The sequence below is a fragment of the Astyanax mexicanus genome, chromosome 1, assembly GCF_023375975.1.
Source record: "Astyanax mexicanus isolate ESR-SI-001 chromosome 1, AstMex3_surface, whole genome shotgun sequence".
Classification (NCBI taxonomy): Eukaryota; Metazoa; Chordata; class Actinopteri; order Characiformes; family Acestrorhamphidae; genus Astyanax; species Astyanax mexicanus.
Genome location: NC_064408.1, coordinates 31,730,001 through 31,754,334, shown reverse-complemented (window position 1 = coordinate 31,754,334; position 24,334 = coordinate 31,730,001). Strand labels below are relative to the sequence as shown.

General features: G+C 38.5%; 1 protein-coding gene across 6 annotated transcripts in view; it reads right to left on the bottom strand.

Annotated features, from left to right (window-relative positions):
• The window catches only part of klhl13 (kelch-like family member 13), a 97,808-nt gene that overhangs the window by 35,723 nt on the left and 37,751 nt on the right, over positions 1-24,334 (bottom strand). For 3 of the 6 annotated variants that reach the window (XM_022664456.2, XM_007236360.4, XM_007236359.4), the window contains 2 exons: positions 9,653-9,724; positions 6,347-6,488 (listed from right to left, as the gene is read on the bottom strand). In XM_022664456.2, the coding sequence (XP_022520177.1) occupies positions 6,347-6,488; positions 9,653-9,724 (214 nt within the window). The remainder of the gene's footprint in view (positions 1-6,346; positions 6,489-9,652; positions 9,725-24,334) is intronic. The other 3 variants (XM_007236363.4, XM_007236365.4, XM_007236362.4) reach the window with 1 other exon arrangement.

Here is a 24,334-nt window from a genome sequence, read left to right as displayed (position 1 = left end):
AATCTTTACTGGCACAAAAAACATGGGTACATTTCACTGAAATGTACTTTTTTTGTACCTCAATATAAGGTTTTGTACCTCAATATACTCTTTTAAGTACAAATCTGTACTTACTTTTTTTAGTTTGTTGTTAACTTGGAGCGTTTTCGCCCTCTGTTTGATTTGGTTTTACACAGACATAAACCTAAACACACCAAAACTATTCTGTGTTCCAGTGCGTATATCTGTGCAGTGTGAAGATACTTTAACACTGTATTGAAAACACTGTGAAAGTACAGTGTTTCAGAGTTCTATGTGCAGTGCAGAAGTAGACATAGTAAACAGAGTCGCGCGGCTGCAAGCAGTGAACACAGCACAGACCACGTGTGTAAATAGCATGGAGCAGAAACAGCATTTGTTCATAGCTGTGGTAACTAATTAGCCTTATCTGTCTAATATTTCAGATTAAACTGCACCTTATAAGCAGTTTAGCTCTAATAAAAGGAGTATATTTGACAGCTGGGCCAAATCGAGACCGGATCACGTTCCCACCACAAGAGAACCGCTGCAGAGTTCGTTTGTGACCGGACTGAGATCATCACCTCTAGCTGGTCTCGGCTTGGTTATTTTGATCTGCACCCGAGTTTGATTACTGTTTTCACACCTGCTCAATTAAACCACGCTAAAAGGTACAAACGGACCAGATTTTGTTTAACTGGACCAAACAGTGCTGGTGTGAAAATGCTTACATGACAATATATCGTCCACAAAAAAATCTTATCGTGACAGGCCATAATAGGAGTTAACTATAACTATAACTATAACTAGTTAACTATTACATTTACTAAACAACTTTTGTTAACTAATTTGTTATTTACAGTCATGTAGTTTTTCAAATATAGCTTTAATTGAGACAGTTAGACAGTTTTATTTGCTTTAGTAAAACACACTCAACACATTCACAAACATAAAAGAGAGCAATCTAGTAAATTAAACATCCATTTACCCATCATTGTAATCAATGTTTATGGGCCTACACATCTGTCTAAACAGACAGACGGTGTGTGTTTGTGTGTGTCTTCTGCATGAGGTAGATAAAGCATTAATATAGAATGAATCTGTCCTATTTATGCGACAGTAACAAAAGATTATGAGATTAACTGCTTTTGTTTGGGGTGCGTGTCTATATGCAAATCAAAACAAGAAACAATAATAATAATTAAAAAAAACAGATAAAGAGAAAGAAAAAAAAGATATTAAACAAAGAGGGGGAAAAACATGATTAGAGAGATAACAGAAAAATTTAAGCAGAGGAAGAAAGTGTAAAAAATCCTATATGTTTATTTAAAAAAAATGAAAAAGGTTGAGACAAAACATTGTTACTGCGATATATCAATATATCATATTTTTATTTGCAATATATTATCCAAATATGGCTTCAAATATGTATATTTTTTTAATAAAACTCTCTAGGATTCACCCCCAGTTTACCTTAATAAAGTTACTGCTTCATTACTCCACATGTTGGCACTAATCAAATCAATAGGGTAAAGCTGTTGTGAAGAATATTGGCAACAATCTGTCCAGCCTGACACCAGCCAATAGAAAAGCACTCAGCTCATCAGCTCACAGAAGCATGTACTGAGCTTGTGATCACCATGAGAGTGATGTGGGGAGAGGGGGGCATCTACTCACCCTGAGAGAGCATTGCCAATTGTGCTTTCTCGGACTCCGGCTGCTGATGGAAATCTGCTGGACCACTCGGACCCCCTCTGCTTTGTGTTTTTAATTTAAATTTTGCTGACAGTCTCATATAAACACTCAAGTTTAATGTTATACAAATATAATACAATACAAGTAAATGCTTGCGAACTCACTCCAGAAATTAGTGAAAAGCACACTTGTGTATAAGAGTATGTGTTTCAACACACACACTCGCACGCACACAGCTCAGATAAGTCTCCGTTGATTAGTATTGATTCAATTAAACTTTGATTAAATGGGCAGTAATTGTGTGAGAACATGCCGGCTCAGTTTAAATACTGATTAATCTCCATCAATCCCTACAACACACATGCGCACACACACACACACACATACATACACACAGCAGCTCAGTTCCCTCTCATTATCATGCATGTTTAACTTCGTTTAGATATTCTAATATTCCACTTTTCCTCCTGTTCCCATATCAAAGCACTGAATAGCAACCAATAAAATCGTTTGTTGAAAATTGTTGAACCATCTCAATATACAGCTCTGGAAATAAAAAAGAGACAACTTGAAATTGATTAAAAAATTTAAATTTAAATTGAAAACTTCTGGAATATAATCAAGAGGAAGATGGATGATCACGAGCCATCAAACCAAACTGAACTGCTTGAATTTTTGCACCAGGAGTGGCATAAAGTTATCCAAAAGCAGCGTGTAAGACTGGTGGAGGAGAACATGCCAAGATGCATAAAACCTTGATTCTAAATATTGATTTAAAACTTTATGAACATAAACTTGTTTTCTTTGCATTATTTGAGGTCTGAAAGCTCTGCATCTTTTTGTTATTTCAGCTATTTCTCATTTTCTGCAAATAAATGCTCTAAATGACAATATTTTTATCTGGCATTGGGAGAAATGTTGTCTGTAGTTTATATATTTAGAATAAAACAACAATTTTCCATATTTACCTAATTTTCCATGACACTAATGGAAGGGTCATCTTTGTTTGCTTTCTAGTCCAAAATCATGTCCGTTAATAGATTACAACTACACTGATAAACACCCAAATGAATAGAACACACAGATTAATAATGCCGTTATTCAGAGCTGCACATGACGACACAGTGACTGTAAGAAAGGTCTGTAACAGTCCCTACTACCTCTATGCCCTTTGCAGTTTGAATGCAGAGGTTATTAAATAAGCAAGTGCTACGCTGTGTAATTAGCATCCAGTATTGGCTAAAGAGAACAGATGAATCACTGTGGTCCATGTCTGTGTTTGATAAATGGATTCTGACATGCTGTATCTACTTCTATCAAGCATAATTCCCTCTAGACTGATTAAGTTAGTGCTGTATTCAGAGCTACATCAGCAGACCACAGGCCATAGTTAGCAATTGGCCTGGGTATCATTTTACAATTTTCAATACAGATACCAGTATGATGCATTAAATTTGATACCGATAACCAAATGATAATTTTATTGATATCTTTTTTTAAACTGTAACCAAAAAAATGTAATTAATTATTCTCACACACCATATTTAACGGCAGACATGAGTTATGTCATTCTCATACTGTCATTTTGAGAGGCTCCATCTTTTTCAATCTTCTTGGGACAAACCATTAGCTATCATATCTATAATTCTATAAACTACAGACAAAACTTTCTTCCAAATTCCAAATAAAAATATTGTAATTTAGAGCATTTATTTGCAGAAAATGAAAAATGCAAAAAAGATGCAGAGCTTTTAAACCCTCAAGTAATGCACAGTTTTCATGCATCTTGGCATGTTCTCCTCCACCAGTCTTACACACTGCTTTTACTTTTACTTTATGCCACTCATGGGGCAAAATTTGATGGCTTGTGATCATCCATCTTCCTCTTGAGTGAGGTTTTCAATTTGGTAAAATTGGTAAAAAAAAAAAAAAAAAAAAAAAATTAATTTGCCTTCCCCCCCCCAGAGCTTTAGACAGAAAGAGAGTGAGAGTGAGAGAGAGAGAGAGGAGAGAGAGAGAAAGTGCAACTGAGTAAGAGTGAGAAAGTGAGCGAGTGAGAGACAAACAGTGATCGTTTTATTTAAATTTACAAAACAGGATTTAATCAAACCTATTTGATTTGGCATGTTAGCTTAAAAAAAAATTCAATGCTGGTTCTGAAGCTCCTGACACTAAGCCTATTGTGATAATTACATCATAAACTATTCATTCCAACATATATGATATCAAAATCGTGACCAATGCATCATTAACATTGCCTGTTGTGATCAGCTTTCTGCTTTTTTTTCTTATGTAGGCATAGTACTCTCGGCAGGTAGATACAGTATCTGTCAAAAGTTTGGGCACAATGTTTTCTTTTTTTTTTCCCCCTCAATAAACATAACATTCAGCAAGAGTACTGCATTCTGTACTGTTTCTGTATAGAGTTAAAATGTGGCACGCAGCATGCGTCAAATGTTTTTGCTTCAGGCGTGCATTACTGCCATGGTGTCCTATGGCGTGTACAGCCTGTGTGAAAAGCTACACTGATCGATATGGGTGTAGATTATGTGCAGTGTGATGCATCAAGCATCATGATTACTGTGTCTGGTGGGAAATTGGCTTAAAGGGGCACCAAACCCCCGGATATTATCTGAAAAAAGGGAGGGGTAGTTTGGGTGGGGCACTGGGTGATGTATGGGTTTAGGGGCAGGGCAGCAGGGAGAGCTGATTGGGCTAAGCAGTGTGCTTTTAATAGTGGTGAGAAGCAGGTGGTTGGACATCAACAAGGGGCAGTTTTATTAATAGACTGATTTGCATAATGTGAGTTAGCATACAAAAGTACACAGAGAAACATCATTCTCGCCTATAGCACAGCTGAACCTGTGAGGGAACTGCAGAGGCAGAAATGACACCAATAAAAGCTTCTATTAAAGATTAGGAATTTTTTATAAAAAATAAGCAAGACTGGTACGTTTCATTACTTCATAGAAACAAATTTCAGCTATTTTTAAATAAATTATACATATGGTTTAGGGTTTAGAGCCTCTTTAAAAGGTTAAAGGTGTGACTGCATTATTGTGCCACTGTTTTATCAATGGCACAAATCATTCATCATTCATATTGCTCATCACAAATATTATCTACCACTCTGTAAACTTTCTGATGCAGCTATTCAGGAGTGAATTGTGGGATATAAACTCATATAAACCAGGAAAAGAAATCAAAGAAATAATATATTATTTTTAAATTAATTAATTAGGAATTTATTACTGGTTAATGTTTCTCTTCAGTGCTGTTCTTACTGGTATTAGCACAATACTGGTACTGGGTTTTGGATCAATACATTTGTGTGACTGTCCTCTGCTCCACTTTTAGAATCAGAACCAGAGGGTGTTTAGTTGTTTGTCTCTTGTTTGTTTGTGATGCTCCCCACTGTGACAGTGATGAGACAGTGACAGCTGTCAATGTTGCTGTCGTGGCGATCAATTGTGTGACCTCGTCACTGAAACACCAACTGTCACAACCAATGACAGAGCAAGGATAGATGATACATTTATATGGTCTCTGGGTGTGTGTGTGTGTGTGTGTGTGTGTGTGTGTGTGTGTGTGTGTGTGTGTGTGTGTGTGTGTGTGTGCGTGTGTATGTGCACGTTTATATGAACTCTCTGAACTTTCTAACAAGCTAAAGGGAGCACACGCACACGCACACACTTCTGAAATGCCTCTACAGTCTAGGTATTTGGTTGAAAGAAAACAAGCACATACTCACAAACACACAAAGCTGCCAGGTGACCTGCTGACAGGTGCTAATGAATTTTCTCATGTGCAGAGGCGCTATGATGGTGGTGGTTGCGTGTGCGTGAGCCAGAAAACAAGACTATATTGCAATGACCTTCACACACACACCCACACCCCCACGCACACCCACACTCATACACTCACTCACACACACACGCACGCACGCACGTCCTGTGGCAGTATGCCCGTGTAGGCAGATGGTGATGTTCTGCCCACTGCTCATCATGACACAGCGTTTAATTAGAGTCAGACCAGCTCCTAACGCTGGACCAGTGTTCTGGAAACCCGGAGAAATCGCTGTAGGGACAACAACCCTCCTAACGTGCATGACATTGGGAGAAAAAAAATAAAATAAAAAATACGCCTCTTCTCTCACTGCTGAAACAAACCCAAAGTCCAACAACACAACCAAACGCTCCAATTAAACCAAATTTCTTTTGTGTCTCATGTACGAATTTTACCAGTGAGGTTGTAAGGAACAGTAAAGCCACTCCGCTGAAGTACAGTATTATACAGGAGTTTCAGTTTAGCTCTGTAGCAGTATTAGCAAAAACCGCTAACCGCACTAAGCGTTAGCTCTTTTGCCGTTCAGAGGTGATTATTTTCGGCCTGTAGCAGCATTAGCAATAGCCACTGACTGCGCTAAGTGCTAGCTCTTTGGCCATCTAGAGGTGAGTATCACTGGCCTGTAGCCTGATGCTTACCCCTGCTAGCACTGCTGGAGCAGCATTGGCATAACTGCTAGCTGTTAGATGCTAATGCTAATGCTCCAGCTTTAGTGGAAATATGGAAATCTAAACTTATTGTAAATAAATGGAAGCGATTTACTTCCCCAATTAATTAGTGCGTACCAGACTGTAACAACTTTTCTTACCTGTAGAACAACAGAGCTGTGCGTGTTACTAGTGAAAAAGCGCGTGTTGCCCGTTTTCGAGGCCTGCAGGTGGGCAGAGAGACCCATTTCACCACAGCCGAGAGACACCTTCATATGAGCGTCATCATCCTCCACCAGAGATCTACAGAGAGAAAAGAGAGAGAGAGAGATGATTGTTAGAATACAAGATAAGGCTTTCCTGCTGGATATTAAAGTGTTTTTTTTTTTGGTACTGAGTGTGTGTGTGTGTGTGTTGGTGTGTCCATGTGTGTGTGTACTGGATCCATTTAAGGGTTGCATCCATTTCTCATTTTTTTTGTGGCTCTGCTGTGTGCTATATTAAGTGTCTTAGGGCATTTTCACACCTGAAGCTGGTTTCTCTGGCTTTGATCAGTTGATGAATTCATTTATCTGGAGTATTTTACTCTTTGGTTTGGTTTGTTTTCACAGAGGCACAAACCTAAACGCACAGAAACGGCCCCAACAATCCACACAAGCACGCGTCTGGCGTGTGAGCAAGAACATAAATACAGCAAGAAGTTTCTGTGTTTCAGACTACCATGTATATGTGTGCAGTGTGAAGCTCATTTTATGCTACTGATGTGAATAAAAAAATAGCTTAATAATGCAATTACCGCTTTAAAAAGTTAGTCGATCTCAATCAAATTAATTCCAATTACTCTTAATGAAAAGGCACATAATTTGATTGTTGTTTTGCACTGCTAAAACATCATAACAGGCAATACTGGGGTCAACAACATTAAGTAATCAGTATCAATATATTGTATATATATTGACATTATGTCAATGCTATAATTATATTGTATACACTAGGGGTGGGTGATATGGCCCTAAAATAATATCACAATATTTCAGAGTATTTTTGGGATAACGATAAACTTGGCGATATAGAAAAACAGTAAAATAATTCATTAATTTCAGGAATATAGTATAAGAGTATAACAGCATAATCATAATGGGGCAAAATAAATAATATAGAAAAAAATAATATAATGCAGCAAATAATATTGCAGAATATTTAGTGCATGCATATAAACTGCAAACAAAAACAATTATACAATAAATACACTTAAAGCTTCACAGTAAATAATAGACTACTTTTAAGACTTTTAAGAACGGCTCTATTATCACTCTCTCTCTCTCTATGTTGAGATGTGCTTAGTGTAAATGTGACTTAAGAAATTCTGCCCTGATTTCAGAAATAAATCTACATTAAACTGCAGTGTGAACACAGGCTTGCTAGGCGGTTATGAAGAGGTTAACATGAACAAAATATGATGGGTCTCCTTATACTCTATACTATATATATGAGCCAGAGGCATTAGATTTTAGATGATTTTAGTATCTGTCGATATCATATTCTGATCTGATGCGATACTGTGAAAATAATGCGATACTGTGAAAATAATGCAGTAATGTAGTAAAAAAAAAAGAAAGAAAGAAAAAAAATCAGGCAAGCTGTTTTTTAAATTAAATTAAATTTAAATTTTTAATTACTGTATTTTTTGCACTTTAAAGGGCACCTAAAATCCTTTTATTTTCCCCAAAAATCGTCAGTGCGCCTTACAATCTGGCGCGCCTTATGTATGAATTTTACCAGTCAGGTTGTAAGAAGCAGTAAAGCATGAAGTGCAGCGTTATACAGGAGTTTCAGTTTAGCTCTCCAGCACTGAGACTAAAGCAGTTTTAGCATTAGCTGCTAAGCACGCTCTGCGTAGCTCTTTCGCTGTTCAGAGGTGAGTATTATCAGCCTGATACCTGCTGCCAACCTTGGCTAGCACTGCTGGAGCAGTATTAGCATTAGCTGCTAACCGTGCTAAGCGCTAGCTCTGAGGTGTGTCCGCGCAAACTGAGGTGTGTCCGCGCAAGATAGAAATGAATGTCAGACTATTGACTATTGTTAGGGATCTAATCAGATAGTGGTGCACCTGTGTTTTCTGTTACACTAGAAATGTGCCTGACCACCACACCCATCAGCATAGATATATTCATAAAGTCTATTGCTACTTTAACAGTGCAGCTGCAAGGTGTGAAAATACACACACGGTTCACAAAAAAATGAAAATTAAAAAATCACCAAAACAAGAGACCAACGACAACAGTAAAAGATCTGTGTTCTAATACAAAGCGTCCTCGACCCCTTAACCCCGATCCATCTCCATCTTCACTGCAGCTGAGGGAGAAGCTTTAACCTCACAGGTTACATAAGCACAGAATAAAAATCACAGAGGTCAACCAATTTAAAATGGAGGCCTCAACAACCAGTACGCTGTTGTTCATGGTTTGGGCTGTGTTCAAGGGCATCTGGAATTTCCATCCTCTAAACCCTTAAATACAGTCAAAACATGTTTGGTGTTTCCCATTTGCTTTTTTTGGTTTTGCAACAGAGCTAGGAAGGAGCTAACAACAACAACAATATATACATATATATATATATATATATATACACACACATATATAATATTCGTCTAAGGTTACAACTAAATTATACTTCTGCAGTGTTTAGAAGCTTCAGAATGCACAGAAAGGAAGCACACTGAAAACTGATACAGCAAATTGTTGTTGTTGTTTTTTTCAGTCAAACTAGGCGATCATTTGTTTAATTTAATTGATCATAGAAGACTATCAGATAATTTTACAGCAGCTTTGTGTGTGAGGCTCACTGCTGAAGAAGAGGCTCACTAGTGACAAAAAGCTGCAGTTCCTCAGTCATCCACTAGATACAAAGCTGGCAGGAAGCAACTAATTATCAGTCAGTTCCGTCTCTTCTTTGCGGTCTATACAGGCTTGTTTGGCTTATTAGTAGAGTGTGTAGAACTAACCGGATACCCATTTTTGAAGTACGTCTTCCTAAGCACAGCAACACAGCAGAGCTAACAAACACCACCGCCTTTATTAAATCTTCCTCTGCACTGTGACAGATATATGGTTACATTCAGACACATATAAATATAAATCAACTTAAAAAAATTGCAGAACTAATGAAGCAACTTATAGACACGGTTCGTGATCGGGTAGCTGAAGCTGTTTGTTAGTGGACGGGACCAGGTGGAAGGATGGGTAGAAGGATGGATGGCCCAATGGATGGATGGATGGATTAAGAGTGTTAAGATGAAGGAGAGGAGGAGGAGGAGAAGGAAGGTGGGACGCACGGTAAGGAATCTGTTCAAGACGGCTAGGATACACCCCGACACAGATGTAGGGGGGTTTCTATGGCAACACGAGGGGCGATGCACAGTCACAGTCACATGACACAGCACAGCAAGCAGCTGATTGGTGCATTACCCTGTCAGGTGATAGGTTGGAGATGCAGCAAGCAGAGAGTGGGTGGTCCACACCACAAAGGAGTGCTGGTGGCTGCCAAAAACAACGAGAAATAGATATCACTAAAATACACACGCATGCAGGCGCGCGCACACACACACACACACACACACACACACACACACTCATCACAGTCATGCCTAGACGGGCAAGACACATTAACAATCACACACACACACGCATACACATACAAGAAGGTAAACACACAAACAACAGGCAAAAAGAAAAAGAAATAATACATAGAAATACCAGAGACAGGTGGACAGAAAAAGACAGACAGACAGAGAAAGACAGACAGACAAACATACATAAACTGAAAGAATCAATCTGTTCCACTTAAAGATGTTCATCATATGACTACAACAAAAAAGATTTTCACATTTTTCACAGAACTACAAATTATTACATCCAGCAAAGGTTTCTAACTCATGACCATGAACCACCAATCAGCCAGCAGACAGGAAGTAAACACTCCAGGCCAGAGAACCTCCAGCCTTAAGGGTATATAATCCCTCAAACAGAGATTTTTCTCACACACACACACACACGCAAAACACAGGGCTATGAGAATCACAGGCAAGATGGCAGCACAACTGACCCAAGAAACCCACAATTTTTGGTATTTTCCTTGTTAAAATTACGATAACCACTATAGTATCATAGTTTAATGTGTAGTTTCAATATTTTATGGCCATTTTCTTCATAACATGCAAAAGAAATCACTTGTAGTTCGTCTAAGTAGCTAGCTGACTAGCTAACTTTCCCATTCCACCTTAAGTGGTGCAACAGATGGCAGAGCCAGCAGCATTTAAGGTGGAACTGAAAAATTAAATAAAAGCTAATTTCAGCTCCCCATCAAAGAGGAATGATAGAATTGACATTAATAATTCATTACTGCACCCCATGTCCCCTTTCTGAAGACATACAATTCCCTAAAGTAAACCAGTTAACCAGCAGCTACAGTTGTGGTCAAAAGTTTACATACACTTGTAAAAAAACATAATGTTATGGCTGTCTTGAGTTTTCAATAAGTTCTACAACTCTTATTTTTCTGTGATAGAGTGATCGGAACACATACATGTTTGTCACAAAAAACAGTCATAAAATTTGGTTCTTTCATAAATTTATTATGGGTCTGCTGAAAATGTCACCAAATCTGCTGGGTCAAAAATATACATACAGCAACAAAATTTGTCAATTTTGGTGATGTAGCGAGTTGTGTCAATCAAATTAGCTTCATGTCATGGCCTCTTCACTTCTTGTAAGTGATTCTGATTGACTACAGCTGTTGACTTCCCATGAGCCCATTTAAATAGGGCTCATTTGACCCAGTGATTAGACTCAGCTACAAAAGCTACAATGGGAAAGTCAAAGGAACTCAGTGTGGATCTGAAAAAGCGAATTATTGACTTGAACAAGTCAGGGAAGTCACTTGGAGCCATTTCAAAGCAGCTACAGGTCCCAAGAGCAACTGTGCAGACAATTATACGCAAGTATAAAGTGCATGGAACAGTTGTGTCACTGCCACGATCAGGAAGAAAATGCAAGCTATCACATGCTGCCGAGAGGAGATTGGTCAGGATGGTCAAGAGTCAACCAAGAATCACCAAGAAGCAGGTCTGCAAGGATTTGGAAGCTGATGGAACACAGGTGTCAGTCTCCACAGTCAAGCGTGTTTTACATCGCCATGGACTGAGAGGCTGCCGTGCAAGAAAGAAGCCCTTGCTCCAGAAAAGGCACCTTAAGACTCGGCTGAAGTTTGCTGCTGATCACATGGACAAAGATAAAACCTTCTGGAGGAAAGTTCTCTGGTCAGACGAAACAAAAATTGAGCTGTTTGGCCACAACACCCAGCAATATGTTTGGAGGAGAAAAGGTGAGGCCTTTAATCCCAGGAACACCATGCCTACTGTCAAGCATGGTGGTGGTAGTATTATGCTCTGGGGATGTTTTGCTGCCAGTGGAACTGGTTCTTTGCAGAAAGTAAATGGGATAATGAAGAAGGAGGATTACCTCCAAATTCTGCAGGAAAACTTAAAACCATCAGCCCGAAGGTTGGGTCTTGGGCGCAGTTGGGTGTTCCAACAAGACAATGACCCAAAACACACATCAAAAGTGGTAAAGGAATGGCTAAACCAGGCTAGAATTAAGGTTTTAGAATGGCCTTCCCAAAGTCCTGACTTAAACCCCATTGAGAACATGTGGACAGTGCTAAAGAAACGGGTTCATGCAAGAAAACCATCACATTTAGCTGAACTGCACCAATTCTGTCAAGAAGAGTGGTCAAACATTCGACCTGAAGCTTGCCAGGAGCTTGTGGATGGCTACCAAAAGCGCCTAGTTGCCGTGAAAATGGCCAAGGGACATGTAACCAAATACTAATGTTGCTGTATGTATATTTTTGACCCAGCAGATTTGGTGACATTTTCAGCAGACCCATAATAAATTTATGAAAGAACCAAATTTTATGACTGTTTTTTGTGACAAACATGTATGTGTTCCGATCACTCTATCACAGAAAAATAAGAGTTGTAGAACTTATTGAAAACTCAAGACAGCCATAACATTATGTTTTTTTACAAGTGTATGTAAACTTTTGACCACAACTGTACATTGTGCCCGATGTAGCTATATCTGTATCGGGTGTCCCTTAACTGTTTTTCAATGTAAAGAAACACTGATTGAGAAACGTATCACTGGTACTGTATGTTTGCACAGCAATAATCTAAATAATGTTAAAGCATGATCAATTTATTTAACAGCGGACACTGCATTTTGCTGGGATATAAGGACACAAATATTACCAAGATGAAGCCAATCTATGCTAAATAAATGTAAAGAAAGAAAATTGGAAAAAGGAAATGACTTAATGTGTCAATAACTGTGACTTTGCACACACACAGTGTGATCTGCAGTAAGTATTTTCCAATATGATTTAAAAACAACACAATTTGTATTAAATGGTTATAACTGCTGTGTTGAATATTAAACTTCTTTGATATTGTATTATCATTATTTCATTGGCATTTTGGCATTTAATGGTCTTAAAGTGACAACACTATTGTTTATCGCAATCATTTCTGGGATGATATATTGTTCAAAAGAATTTTTTATGGTGCCGGACCGAACTGTGGACCAAAGTCAATTCCAACACAATTCATGTCAATATCTGTCAGTACATAAAACAGGTTTCTGTTTCGTTTCATCTGCCTGAAGTGTAGTGAAGTAAAATCAGGAAAGAGTGATATTGAAAGGAGAGAGCAAGAGCTAAAGAGAAAAAGAGAGCAAGAGAGAGAGAGAGAGAGAGCGAGAGAGAAAAAGAGAGCGAGCCAGAGCAAGAATAAAGATATTAGGAAGGATACATTAGCATTAACATACTGCTTTAATAATTCATCATTATTGTAAGGGGGCACACAACTCATTATTAGGAGTGTGAGGGCTACAGGTACTGGGCAGGAGAACAGCTGTTACACCCACACACACCCTCACTCCTCTGACCTCAACACATTCTGCTTTCATTACCAAACATCCTTTTCAACTGGACCATTCCCTCACCTCTTAATTAGATTTGCTCTCTCTCTCTTACTCAAACACACACACACACACACACACACACACACACACACAAGCTCGATTTATCCAGCTGAATTCCTGACCCACATGGCAAAACGCCAAAAACAGTTTGATAACTGACTGATAAAATGAGACAAAATCTTCAGACAGAAAGAAAAGCTAGACAGACAGATAGAGACAGACAGAGTGCAAACGAGAGAGTGAGAGAAAAAGACACACAGAGCCCAGAGCTTCCCCTGCCATCCTCGTTCAGCCGGGTTGTAGAGCCACGAAGCTCTGAAGTGTGTTTGTGATGTCATTAAACACATGCAGAGTGGCAGCATCAGTCAGAATCAGAATTGCAGTCGTGTGGGAAAGTGTCTGCCCCCTGTCTGACCTCCTGAATGAGCACCGAGTGTGATTTCAGAGTGGACTGCAGACGTGTACATCGATCCAGTCTGGCAGCTAAATTCACACAAAGCTTTCACACTCCTTTCAAGTCTTTGGAGGGCAAGACAGCAATTATGCAATCACAGGTGTGAAAAGGTAACTCAACTGTGTTTTTGAGACGGACAGTGAGAAAGAGAGAGAGAGAGAGAGAGAGAGAGAGAGAGAGAGAGAATGATTGCACTATTAAGACATATCAGGTCTCAGGAGCTGCAGGTACCACTGTAGTGAAATAGCTCTCAGTTGAATCTGTCTCACTTGGATTAGCTTCATCAGCACAGTCCATCTTAGCAGCTAACAGTACTGAACACTGCAGAACTGAGTCTTGTGTCGTGTTTTTTTTTTTTTTTTTTTTTATAATTTATTTAATTTTCCCCTTTTTTTCCTCCCAATCTTGGCACCCTAGGAGGGTGCGGACGAGTGCATCTGCTGCTGATGCATCGTTGCCTGAGTGGCTAGCGCGCTCAAAGGAAAGCACAGCAATGTGCCGCCAGGCTCCACCTTTGAGGGTGATTGGGAGAGAGCGGCATCTACCCACCCGGAGGGAGCAAGGGCAATTTTGCACCCTCTGGGCGCCGGCAGCTTGATGGCAGAGCCGCATGAGCGGGATTCGAACCGTGAGAGAGAGAGAGAGAGAGAGAGAGATAGATTGAACTTAGGTTCCAATAACTTCCATGGCCACAGGTTTATAAAACCAAGCACCTAGTCATGCAGATTGACCTGCCAACTTTGAAAAAAAATGTATTAATACAACTATTATAGTTTTATGTTGCACTATCGTCATTCTTGCACTTTATGTTGTCGATTGCTTGTTGTCCCATGTTGGACCATGGTTCCAGAGGAACGTAATTTCACTACACTGTATACCTGTACTCAGATGTAATGAAAATAAAAGCCTCTTGACTTGACACTTGTGCTAAGATACTGAGATAGACAAATATTATTTCCTCAGCCACAAATTAAGTGTATTTAGGAAAGACCAGATCATCTCATAAAAATGAGGCGATTATGGCCTAAAAAAATATTTTCACCAAAAAATTGATTTTCGATTATAATTGATTTTTCCTCTTACTAAAAATCAAAATACAGATGACAAAGAAATGGTTAAAAACTAGGTTTACCTGGGAAAAAGAACACACACACACACACACACACACACACAGGTCTGTGACTGAAAATTGAGAAATAACGCACTGAACGAGTTACAGAAGAAACTCTGAAGGAGAGATTATTACTGTTTTCCACAATTAATCACAGATCCTCACTGGAGAGCGATGACGCTGCAGTTGTTAGAAGCGGCAGGATCCATTTCTAGCTAAATATACGCTTTATCCCACGGGGTGTTTGTGTCGAAAGTGCTGGAGCTTTTTTCCGGTACAAGCTCAGTCCTCAGGCTGAGCGGTATATTTAGAAAATATGTGCGGGTTAGTCTGCGGGAGGTCGCGGTTACCAAGGTAATATGGATAAAAACACTTCAGAAATGAGTAGTGTTTTTTCAGGTATTTTAGATTAAACAAAAAAAAAGTGTGTAAGTAAAACCGTGATTAAAACTGTAATTTGAATTGAGCGGATTAATCATGAAAATCGCTCAGCACTACCCTGACTACAATGAAGCTCTGGACTAGGGTTGCAGCGGTAACCGGTTTCACGGTATACCGTGGTATTAAAATGCACGGTTATCATACCGTGTGTGTTTGCTTGTTACCGGTAAAACGCAAGCCAGCGGAGAAACTCACCCGCGCATGCGTAACTCTGCTCCGCTTCAGCTGCTCAGCACACAGCGGTGAGAACAGCAGAAAGTGCATCAGACTAAACAAATCTCCGTCCGCCTAAAAAAAGGCTAAACTAAAATCAGCAGTGTGGGACTATTTCAGAGACCCGCCAAACGCGAGGATGGTTATCCGATTTGTAATCAATGTGGCTGTAAAGTCACAGCTAAAGGGGGGACATACGTCAAACCTGTTCTCCCATCTCCGAGAACAGCACCCCGCCGTGCAGCGCAAAGTATGTGTTTAGTTTATAATTTTAATCTGAACCTAAATAAAATCTCTTTGTAGTCGTGCACAACCCACAACCCAAGCGCTGAGTTATCCGAAATTTGGGCATGCAGGTACAGGCGTGAAGTGCGTGCTACGATGGATTCACGTGTCCGTGTAAAGGTCCTGGCTGGACTGGATGTGAAAGACGCCATTCATTTAAATGCGTTCATTTTCAAATTCTGACGTGCCTGTTTTTCATATGTTAAAACCAGACTCGGTGTGAAAGCCTTAAAATAGAAATCTCTATTGTGAGGATCATGTCAGAAATAAATCCCCTCTTTCTGCAGTATCTGGTTATATACCAACTAGGCAGTAAAATGGAAGTTTACAACAGTTGTTGATCAGACACTGACCCAGGCTCAGTTTATCAGATATTAAATAATTTAAACTTAAATAATTTCACTGAATATTTTAAATACAGGATCTTTACTTCTTAGAGGACATGTAATGTGTGTGTGTGTGTGTGTGTGTGTGTGTGTGTATATATATATATATTATATATATATATATATATATATATATATATATATATATATATATATATATATATATATATTTTTTTTTTTTTTTTTTTTTTTTAATATACACTCTAAATGCCCTTAAGAGTAATGGAAAAACCTGGTTTCCTTCACCTGATGGTGTACAGCTTATTTTTTTAAGGAGACATTATCTATATCATTGTTCCAGGTTTCTACAATAAATAGTTAATTGAACAAAAAACCTTTGTTGTAATTTCTTTAAGGGTCAGTTTAATAATATATGCAACAAACTGTGATACCATGATAACCGTGATACCGCGGTATTTTCTGAGACGGTTATCGTACCGTGAAAATCTCATACCGTTGCAACCCTACTCTGGACAGAAACATCAGTCTTTAAAACCTTAGTGACCGGAGTTCTGCCTCCATCTCTCTTCATAGTCTTCCTCTCTGTCCTGCCAAAGCAGGAGAGCACATGAAGACTCAACACTCCTTACATTCCTTCATACATCCTCATCAGCCTCTCTGTCTCTGCTCATGATTAAATAGATACTGTGAGGATTGTGCCTGCTGTAAATCTTCTGCACTGTCACTATAGAAATGAAATGAAGCTTCTTGGCTCTGTAGCATTGTTCTTTAGATCATCAATAGCCAATAAACTGATCCAATTACATCAAAGTAGAACATAATGTACATATCAATCTCAAATATGCAGAGAAACTGTCACATCACAGTTCTGTTAAACCATGGAAGTAGTGCTTAAAAGATCAAGTGGCCTGTATACTTTCTCTGTTTTTGTCTGACAGAGCGTTATTACAAAGCGAAATTCATCAGAATTCCAGTTTAACACAGGCAGATACAGGCAAGAGGCTAAATGACATGACAGCAAAGCACTCAAAATTATTATTATGGCTGATTTAAATAGATCAGTCAATACATAATGTTTGGGGGGGGGGGGGGGGGGTGTGTGAACGTGTCTGACCCAATATCAGAAATTGGTGGATTTGTCCCCTCCAAAATGATACCGCAAAAAAAGCAGAAATTGTTTTAAAATAAACTTTTCTGCACCTAATTCTGCACCCCCGCCATGAAAAGCACCTCCTCTAGGGAACGTGTTTCTAATTGAAGCCAATTATCTCTGCTTTTATCAAGGAGACTGTGCATGCGCGCAGCCGAGAGGGGGTGCTTTTCACGGCCAGGAAAGGCGCCCCCTCTCAGGAGAGGCTGCAGATGACCGGATTCTTTTTCCCTATTTCTCACGAGTCAGCATAGCTTAGAAAGATATCTTGGGTATTTACATTTGCAATCTAAGTAAAGTCAAAAAGACGTAGGTGCGTGCTCTCGAGAGGGGGTGCTTTTCCTGGCGGGGGTGCCATTTTCGGCACAACACCGGCTTTAAATGTGAGGTCAGTGATGACAGCAGTGAATTGCAACAATAACAATATACTGCAATAAAATCGGCTTTTGGGTAATGTCTTGTTTTGCAAACAGACTAGAAGGGTTTGGTTTATCTAATGTTTATATATATAATATAACCAAATCTGTTAAATTAATTATATATAAAATATCAGATGATAACTGATTAGTTTTTTCCTGTGTATTTGTCACGCAGGCACACACACACGCACACACACATGATTAACTGTAATTCCACAAACGGTAAGTCACTATAGGTTGGGATTTTGTGTCATCTTCTGTCAGCAAATGTGTCTCCCCAAAGGTCAAACGCGCTCTTACGCCTTTGCTTGTTTTCTAACGCTGCTAAAATGCTGTTCAGGTGCAGTTTAACTTGATTTATTACCCAAATAATTCTGCAGCTACTCCATGCAAATCTATGTGAGAAACTAGACAACAGGATGAACTTCACAGAAGGGGTGTGTCATCGTATCGTACGTGATAATATCGCCAAAAATTTTGAATATTGTGACGAAATTATACCCTGAAATATTGTGACATTTTACCCAACCCTAATTATCACATTAGGTGGCTACTTTTTTGACATTTTTAGCAAAAGAAAAATTCACACTGTTCTCATTTCCTATTATACATCTACTACAGACAGATTATATCTGTCCAGTATAATTTATTTTACTTTAATCCTGAATATATGGAGATATTTGGAGTGCATTATTAGTATCATGACATTCTGAATTATTGACTTCTGTAACAAATCTGATAAAATATATAATATCTCAGTTAGCCATGTCATATTGCATGCAATAATACCATTCTAAATATTTTTTCTATTTTAGTGTTTTGTCATATCGCCAAAAGTACCGATTGTGAAAATACCATGAAATATCGTGATATTATTTTAGAGCCATATCGCCCACCCCTACTTCACAGGTGTGCAGGCTTCAGCGGGTGAGGTAAAATATGTATTGTAACAGGAGCCATGCTCATAGGATGGCATAATGGAGGGCAGAAATAGTCATTACCTAATCGATTAATTGAAAAATGATCTCATTAGTCAAAAATAGAAATAAATCACGGGTTGCAGTTATTTTCCAGTAACACATCAGCGCTGATAGTAATGGTGTTCTCTACAGCTACATTGTGTTAAGGTCATCTTAAATGGTAAGACAGTGTATAATGTGATGCTCGTTCAACCATTTAACAATGACATTTAAACATGGGCTGAGACTGAAATCCAGTCCTGTAGTAAGACAGCAGAGATCAGTACCAGTTTAAACACCAGATTCTGAATATAAAATAATAAAAAAGACTATTCACTAAAAACAGCAGCAGCATTCTGATGCAAGCTGTTAGCAACATAGCATGCTAATGTAAGTGCAGTATCTGAAGTAAAACCATGAATAAAAAATATACAAAACCTTTTTTTGTTGCTTGTACAGGTGTGTGTGTGTGTGTGTGTGTGTGTGTTTTGTTGCTCTGCTTGTTATGCAGATAGCCTTGCTGTCTTGATGCCACTTGAACAACTACTGTGTGGTTCCTATTGTGTCAGTTTGAAACAGCTCTCTCTCCAACAGACAGATACACACACACACACACACACACACCCCAGCCTTACCCCACCTGACTCTACTTTGATGTCCATTTCAATCACATCATTCACTTCAGTCCTCCTTCACAAAATGTCTCTCCAAAGCTAATTATTACAGTCCATCACTCTATTCAATATCCTCCCTCCATATCTCCCGGGCCCTCTCGCTGCCCTCCAATCTTTACAGCGTTATTGGACGGGGCTGACCTCAGGTTTGGGTGGCGGTGCTGCTTTGATTGCACTGCTGTTCGCACGCTATCTGTCAAACACACTGTGCAGCACAACACTCTGAACGAACTCGAAATGAAAAAAAGAAAAAGATGAGTGAATGAGCTGAAGTGCTGTGCTGTTTATGAACTTGATGTTAGATCAGGCTGATTATTTAAAAAAAAAAAAAAAAAAAAAAAAAAAAGTGATAAGCAACAAATTTAACACCACTATTCATTTCCCCTTTTTACCTGGAGATTGTACACTGTGAGCATGATGGGCATGGCACTGGGGCTGATTCAGAAAGCTCTGTTGCATTTGAAGCTCCACCATTCAAACATGACTTACAATAAATAAATGTAAAAAATTGTTTTTCACCAAACTGCAAGAAGTTGATTTTTAGCTGTTTTAATCATAACAAAACTAAATAATTATATAAATACTCAAGCTTTAGATATGTTTTATGCTGACTGGCTGAGAGCCTCATTCAGAGCCTTTCTTTTTAAATAAATGCAGAAAAAAAACATTATCTGGAGTAGGGCTGGACCCGAATATTCGGGTATTCGGATATTCGTTCGTTGAGTAGGTATTCGGTTTTTAATTTTGGTATTCGGATATTCGTTTTTTTTCTCCTTTCCAGAGTTCCACCTCACTCTAACCACTTCTGTTCTCGCGGGTCCCGTCAGAATATCTTGCGCGCGGGACAGAACTGAACTGTTATTGGCTGGAGCGGGAGTTTAATCCAGACGATGCGGGAGCAAATTAATAAATAGTTAAGAAAACTGTAATAATTGTAAAAAAAAAAAACCTAAAGAAAACTCTCAACGCGCAGGATGGACCGACACACACACGCACACACCGATGGTGTTTGGACTGGGGTAAGGAACGGGACCTCACTATTCAGCGCTGCTGTTTTAATAAATATTTAAGTAAATTTGAAGCATTAAATGTAGTTTATTTAATTTATATTAGGAACGTGGGGCGGGAGCGGCAGAAATGTGTATGTGGCGGGCGGGCGCAGGATTAAAAGAAGCTATTTTTTGCGGAGCGGTAACGAGACAGAAACGCGGGAGCGTGGAGGAGTGGGTTTAAAAAAATCAGTCTTGCGCAGACCATTATACATGATAAAAAAAATGCAGGCACTTGGAAACTGATTTATATAATAGAACGTAAGGGGTAATGTGGCAACAGTAGGGGCTAAATCGGTTACAAAAGCCTGGCCTACAAAAATGATGTCTGAACGAATTTCCTCTTATCTAATATAATTTAAAATGGTTTAAAAATATAAAATAATTTCTAAGCAAACGAAATATTTAATATTGAGCTTATAGCCCAAGTGCAAAAATACAAAATCAGTAATACGGCTATGCCCTGCACAATCCTTGAACCGAAATAGACCAAGTACAATAACGTCATTAACAATGACTTTCCTCTACTCTAATATAATTTAACATGGTTTAAAAATATAAAATAATTTCTAAACAAACGAAATATTTAATATTGAGCTTATAGCCCAAGTGCAAAAATACAGTTTACAATGACTGTCCTCTAATATAATTAACAATGTTTAAGAATATAAAATACTTCCTGAACAAACTTTTTTTTTTTTTTTTTTTTATTAAGCAAATAGCCTAAGTGTGAAAACACAAACAGCAATTTACTGGGCTGGCTTGCGCAGCGGATCTTGAGGATTTCTATTCAAGAATTACATCAAAATGTTTCATGTTTGATAAGAAACGTTACTGAAAATCTGATTTTAAAATGTACTAAAAAAAACCTTTCCTAAACTTCATTTTAAAATCAATATTTTCCTCAATACAAAAGCAAACATGTAATGTCCTCCAAATCTTTTGTATCATTACAGTTGTTTAATGTAAAATTTTTAAAAATGCAGAATTTGGGGTTGATTCATGTTATTGATCTGAAATTATTCAGTGCAGAAGTATGTGAATCGGCAGCTCTCCAAAGCCCTCAAAGTTTCCAGAAAATTTAAAATGTAAATATTTTAATTTATTGCAGAGAAAGGGGGGTTTGTATAATCTACACTTGTGGCCCATCCATACGTTTATAGAAATGTATTTGCTAGCAACATCAGCCAAGCCTCTCTCACTGTAAACTAGAAAAGCACAGAGTTAAATAAACTGACATTAGTGCTCAGCAGAGTTTTGCTCTAATTTTACACAAACAGTCCTCATCAGTTCCTGCCTTGCTTTCCTTAAATGCTAAATCTAGCCTTTTAAAGTTTTGTTGCCAACAGTGTGTGTGTGTGTGTGTGTGTTTTACAGGATGGGTTTTAGTGAGAGTCCTCAGGCTGGATAATGGTGTGGTGTGACTAAGCTAAAAAGAAAGTGTTGATTACTGTAGCTCACATCCTCCACACCCATCTCTCGCTATTTCTCCCTCCTGTTCTCCTCTCATTCATTGATATAAATGCTCTCACAGCTTACAATGATTGAATACCTGTGTATTTTATACTACACAGCATTATGAATATTAGACTACTCTCAGAACTCCACTCTTCACGTCTCATTATGTTCATGATCATCATTTGAATGACTGACATCTTTTTTTTTTTTTACGGAAAAAACTGAAACAAGTACTGAGGTGTCCAGAAATTGCCCTAAAATGCATTGAAAAGCATGTGTACTGTGATAAATTACAGCTTCTAAGTGTAGGGGGACCCCGAGAAAACAGGGTCAACAGAATTTTCAAAAATTAAAACAAAAAAAATAAATTAATTAATAAAAATAAAAAAACACACATACTGGACTATTCCAGATGCAGCAGTACATTTAGTTTATAAGAGTGACCAACATAATCCACAAAGGACCAGCGCTTCGTTAAGATTGGACCCCTCTGATTTACAGTCACAAAACGTACTTATTTTAATCTATAAACACAATAATAAGTACCATACTGTAACCTGAAAAATCCGTACCTCAGCACAGGGGGGTGGCATCATTCCCCTCACTGTAGTTTAGTTCAAAAGAGGAGTAAAACTATAAAGAGTGATATAACACAGACTATTGATATTAAAACTTTTAAAGTAAAGATGGAACTGTATTATTTGTTTATCCATTTTTTTTAGTCTGATTACTGTTCTGATTACTCTCTAGTTAACACACCGACACACACACACACGCACACCGACACACACACACACACACACACACACCGACACACACACACACACACACACTCTGTCACTATTGTCATGCCAGAACTCAGGAGTAAGAACTCAATGTCCGTTTTCTCTCGTTACAACTATATTTAACACCTCAGTCCAAATGACTGATGAATGCTGTGTGTATGTGTAGGTGTGTGTGTGTATTAGTGTGTGTGTGGTGTGTGTGTAGGTGTGTGTAGGTGTGTATATAAGAAATCAGCTCTTCCTCCATGTTAATGATGGGGGAGGCGCAGACTCATTACATGATGAATATGTTTAGAGTGAGTGAGTGTGTGTGCGACACGCACAAACCCATTTGTCCTTTTTTTATCAGCGTATCAGAGGTGATAAGCAAGCAGAGCTTATCCTAAAGTCAAACCTGTGTGCGTGTGTGTGTGTGTGTGTGTGTCTAGGAAGACGAGTCATTAAGGCTAATTTATCAGTAAGCTCTCATTTCAAAGAACTCGAGACTATTTCACAATATTTCACTATCCTAAACACAACACATTCTACTGTACTAAATAAATAATCTATATATATTTCATAATCCACTGTATTTAAAACAACATCCTAACATCTTCCACAGTGCCTTATGGAACATTCCAATGCACTGCATATTGCTGTAAAAAAAAATCAAATAAAAATGACTGGCCTTGACACAACATACAGTGCATCCTTAATACAGCCAGTGTTAAGTTGTTAAGTTTGCCACACTGTGCTGACCATGCTTCAGGTTATTGTATCATCTTAACATATGATTGTAATACAACATAGAGAGAATAAGATTTTACGTTGTTCCAGATCAGTTCCAGTCATGTTTCTACTACAACATTGCCATTTTTTTTAAAGTTCCTTTCTTGTGATATATAAACAAAAGATGATAAATAAGCAGTATGTTAAACTGCAAAATAGGTTGAATTGAACATCTGCAAATCGCAAATAATACTGAAGCTTCTCTAAAGCATGATTTTCATTCTCTTTGATGTGAAAGGGTGAATACACTCTCTTTCCCTCTCAAACACACACATGCTGAGAGGCAGCAGCATTATGGATGTCGTGACAAACAGCATGGATTTTTGCCATCTCCTCAGGCTCACTCACACACACAAACACAAGCAGAACACATAAGGACTACTGATGTGTGCGCTGACCATTTCAGCTGTTGACTAGTGATGCACCAGTCATGATCGTGAGCCACAAGCAAAAAAAATAAATTGGAGCAAAAATCATACAGACAATAGTGCTGGACGATATGGCCAAAAATTATATCACGATATATTCCTTAATTTCGGTCGATATGATATCATTTTGATATTGATATAAATACTTTGAAGGCCTCAGAAAACTGCTAAGAATCCCTGCAATGGAAGTCTTTATATACGTAAAAAAGTGCTTCAGCCAGAATACAAGAAGCCTTCATATAGATAAAAGGAACATGATATCACCGTCAAATAAACAAACCTAAAGGCTTTATAACTAAAAATAACTTAGCTACAACATAAGCTATAAAAGTGCTTCAGCCAGAATAAGGAAAATAGTGTATGTAGTGAAAGCACAGTTTGGTTGAATCATGCTGGAGCACGGCTCTGACCCCTCCCCACTCCCCCACTGGCATGCACTCACACTACATTTAAACAATCTGTGCCCGAGTACACTTACGTCCTCTGTAATGGAGGGGCGTCCAGATTTACCTACAAAGTTGTGGCCGAGAGTTTTCATAAAAAATAAAAAAGGTGGAGAGCACTTGGT